This window comes from Malurus melanocephalus, unplaced genomic scaffold, assembly GCF_030028575.1.
Source record: "Malurus melanocephalus ecotype Western Australia unplaced genomic scaffold, MMel_1.1 scaffold_1622, whole genome shotgun sequence".
NCBI classification, from domain to species: Eukaryota; Metazoa; Chordata; class Aves; order Passeriformes; family Maluridae; genus Malurus; species Malurus melanocephalus.
Genome location: NW_026624854.1, coordinates 2,904 through 6,550, shown reverse-complemented (window position 1 = coordinate 6,550; position 3,647 = coordinate 2,904). Strand labels below are relative to the sequence as shown.

At 58.7% G+C, this 3,647-nt stretch overlaps 1 protein-coding gene across 1 annotated transcript in view; it reads left to right on the top strand.

Moving 5' to 3' along the window:
* Positions 1–2,122: 2,122 nt before the first annotated feature.
* LOC130587193 (aquaporin-5-like) overlaps positions 2,123–3,647 on the top strand; it is a gene marked incomplete at its 3' end in the record, with an annotated part of 4,044 nt that continues 2,519 nt past the window's right edge. The window contains exon 1 of the mRNA XM_057388158.1: positions 2,123–2,615. Within this exon, the coding sequence (XP_057244141.1) occupies positions 2,253–2,615 (363 nt within the window). The remainder of the gene's footprint in view (positions 2,616–3,647) is intronic.

Below are 3,647 nucleotides of genomic sequence, written 5' to 3'. Positions count from 1 at the left end.
GGGGGCGGCGAGGGCGTGAGTGACCCCTCCACGTAGGTGTCCGTCTGTCAGCGCCGGGCCGCCCCAGGSCTGCCAGCACCTTGCCCAGCTCCATTAAACCTGACACATCAAAGGCACCCTGGGCTCAGCCAAGCTCCTCGGAGGGCACGGAGCCAGCCAGAGGACGGGCAGCCTGCCCCGCGCCAGGGCTGACATCAGAGAAGCCAAGCAGGAAGGCCCCGCTGAGAAAAGGATCCCAAACAGCCTCGGGAAAAGAGGCTTTGGCTTGGGAGAGAAACGTCTCGTTGCTCTCCCGTTTTCCCTGGCATTCCAAGCCTTATTTGATTTTATCTCCATGTCAGGGGGATAAAATCCAAGCAGGATTTTCCTTGTTTTTATCCACACCTGGGAAGCTGGAATAGCGTTTTTTGGCTTTTCAGCCAAAGCGAGGAGTCGACAGCAAAAACGCGGCCGCTGCCACCACRGGAGATCCAGGATGGGAAGGGTGAGGAAGGGTTTGAAGGAAGGGAGCAGGGAGGATTTTATCCAGCTGGAGCCACAGACAGRGCTGAAGGGAAGTGGCAGGTAATTATTGCAGCTGGAACACGGCCAGGGTGTCTTGAAATACCAGCTTGCAAAACTTTCACCAAAACACGCCAGCGGACCAGGTGTTTCGAGGATAACAGATCTGGGCTTTGACTCTGCAATCRGCCCCGGGATCAGCAGATCCAGGACAAAACCATTATCAGCAGTTAAGGCTGTAATGGATCCTCAGTCCCTCGAGGCCCTCCCGGTCTGCTTTGCTCAGGATTTTGGGTACAAAGGAGGAGAAAAGCTCATTTATTTCCAGTTCTGGACAAGAGTTCTGCGCTCYTTGCTCTGGACAGGAATCCTCCAGGTGTTTGACCCCGCAGGCCTGACAGCCTCCTCAGAGGGCAGCAGTGAAGCCGATTTTTTGGATTTAGGGAGGGTTTTACCAATGTCCTGCCTGCAGAGCTTTACTCCTGGGATGCTGCAGTGGGGATAAACCCGGCCTGGGCATGGCTTGAGAAAGGAAACGCGGATCAACCGAGAAAGAAGGGCAGATCTGGCACCCAAACCCACCTAAAAAAAAAAATAATCCTGGCACGAGGCTGCGAGAGCTACGAGAAAACCAAGAATTCTTTGTTAAATGTCASCCAAGACCTTTTGCACCCCAAAACCTTGGTCCCCAACAGCTCCAGGTGCGTGGCCCTGAGAGATGGATGGGTTTGGGACACGGGGAAGTGCCCCAGGAACGTGAAAGGAACTGTGTAAACACGGCCTGTGTCCATACAGAGCCCGTGGCTTGGCRCTGGCATTCCCAGGAGCGAAATCAYTGCTCGTTGAGCAAGAGCTGGGAAGGCAGAAAGAAAAGGAAAGGGCGCAGGGTGGCAGGGGAGGAGGCACCATGCCCAGCCCCGGGCTGGGAGCAGCCCCCAACTCCAGCATTTATTCCAGAGCTCTGGAAGGAGCAGCACAGAGGAAAGGGAGCCGAGGTTCCCAGCCAGGCTGAGCCCTCTCCAGCCCGGTTACACCATCCCATTTCTCCGTGCACGCACCTCGAGGAAGCTCCAGCTCATCTACAGCTGCCCAGGTGGACAAAGCTTCACCCCCAAACCCTTCCCTGCTCCCTGGAMGACTGCAAAGCCCTCGTTTGCTGGAGCTGGGCTCTCTTCACAGCCTGGGAGCAGCTCCAGGTGTTTGATTTTTGCTTTACATTTCAAGGTCTCCTGGAAGTTGGACGCACCCAGAGCTCCTCCAGCCCAGCCTGGGTTTTCCAACAGGAGAGGTGTGCAAGCACAGCGAGGGAGGGAGGAAGGGAGGGAGGGAGGCAGCACTAACGACACCTGTGCTAATGAAACACCCAGGACCTGGCGAGAGGCAGTAAAAGGGAAAAGCAGAGGAGGCAGCTCGGCCTCGTTATGCAACACGGTTATCTAACGACCACGGAGACACCCTATAGGGGCTCTTTGTTTGCAGAGGGAAAGCAGAGAAATGCCACCAATATCTGAGTCACTGGTTCACCAAGAGGCTCCGGAGACATTTTCAGGTGGAAACTTTTGCAGGTTCACATGGTAATTGGGGAGGCCTGGCTAATTCCCCGGCTCCACCCACCGCCCTGTAACACAGCTCCTGCTGCTGTTGCATATATAGATAGGTATGGCCCTACACCTGGGTGCACACACCACAGCCCGGACACAGAGCAATCCTAAACCTTCTTCCTCCCTGGCTGCCCGCCACCCGCTCCCACCATGAAGAAGGAAATACTAACCCTGGCTTTTGCTCGAGCCGTCTTCGTGGAGTTCCTCTCCACGCTCATCTTCGTCTTCATCGGGCTGGGCTCGGCGCTGAAGTGGCCGTCGGCGCTGCCCAGCATCCTGCAGATCGCGCTGGCCTTYGGGCTGGCCATCGGCACCCTGGTGCAAGCCTTCGGCCACATCAGCGGCGCCCACATCAACCCCGCCATCACCATCGCCTTCTTCGTGGGCAACCAGATCTCGCTGCTGCGCACGCTGCTCTACGTCCTGGCGCAGCTGGTCGGGGCCATCGCCGGTGCTGGGATCCTCTACGGTGTCACCCCCGCCAACACCCGCGGCAACCTGGCCATCAACGCGGTGAGTCCCTGCCCGGGGCGCTCCCTTCTTCCCTTCCCTCTCCTTCGGTRCCGACACGGGGAGGAGAATCCGCGGGGATGGATCCTCATTGCTCCATCCTGCCCRCACGGAGGGTGGGAATGGGAGAATGCGTAGGGATGGGTCTTCAGGGCTCCGTCCTGCATGGAGGGCTGGGAATGGGAGAATCCGCAGGGATGGATCCTCGTTGCTCCATCCTGCCTGAACGGAGGGCCAGGAATGGGAGAATCTGCAGGGATGGATCCTCAGTCTGTCCCCTGCACGCACGGAGGGTGGGAATAGGAGAATCCACGGGGATGGATCCCCAACGCTCCGTCCTCAGTGCTCCATCCGCAGTGCTCCATCCCCAGCGCTCCGTCCCGCACGCACCGAGGGCCGGGAATGGGACGGGAGCGAAGCCGCGCTCTGACATGACGGCTTTATTGTGCGGGTGATGAGTGGGATGTTTTTCCCTCCTTTAATGAGGTCTTCCTCTGTCCCGAGGGCCCCGTGAGTCACCCGCACCATTGAGATGTTCCGCCTGGAGATTAGCGCGGGATAGGAGCCGTGCCAGCGGCAGTGCCGAGGGAGGGAGCTGAGCCCAGTCAGACCAGTATGGGCACGGGGAGCCCACTGGAACCAGTGGGAACGGGGACAGGTGATGGGGGAGAGCTGGGGAAGGAGCGAGGAGCAGGACGGTGTCAGGGCTGCTCCTGGAGGAGGAGCGGGGACAGCAGGACCCTCTGAGATAAGAGGGAATGAGGAGCAGTCTGAAACCCTCGGGGCAGTGCTGGGAAAACTCCTGGAATGAGAACATGGACAGGTTCAGAGCTCTGAGAGCAGCACAGACTGGTCCAGAATTCTGGGAGCAGCACGGACAGGTCAGAGCTCTGCGGGCAGCACGGACAGGTCAGAGCCCTGGGGACAACACGGACAGGTCTGGAGCTCTGGGGGCAGCACGGACAGGTCAGAGCTCTAAAGCAGCACGGACTGTCCAGAGCTCTGAGAGCAGCACGGACAGGTCAGAGCTCTGGG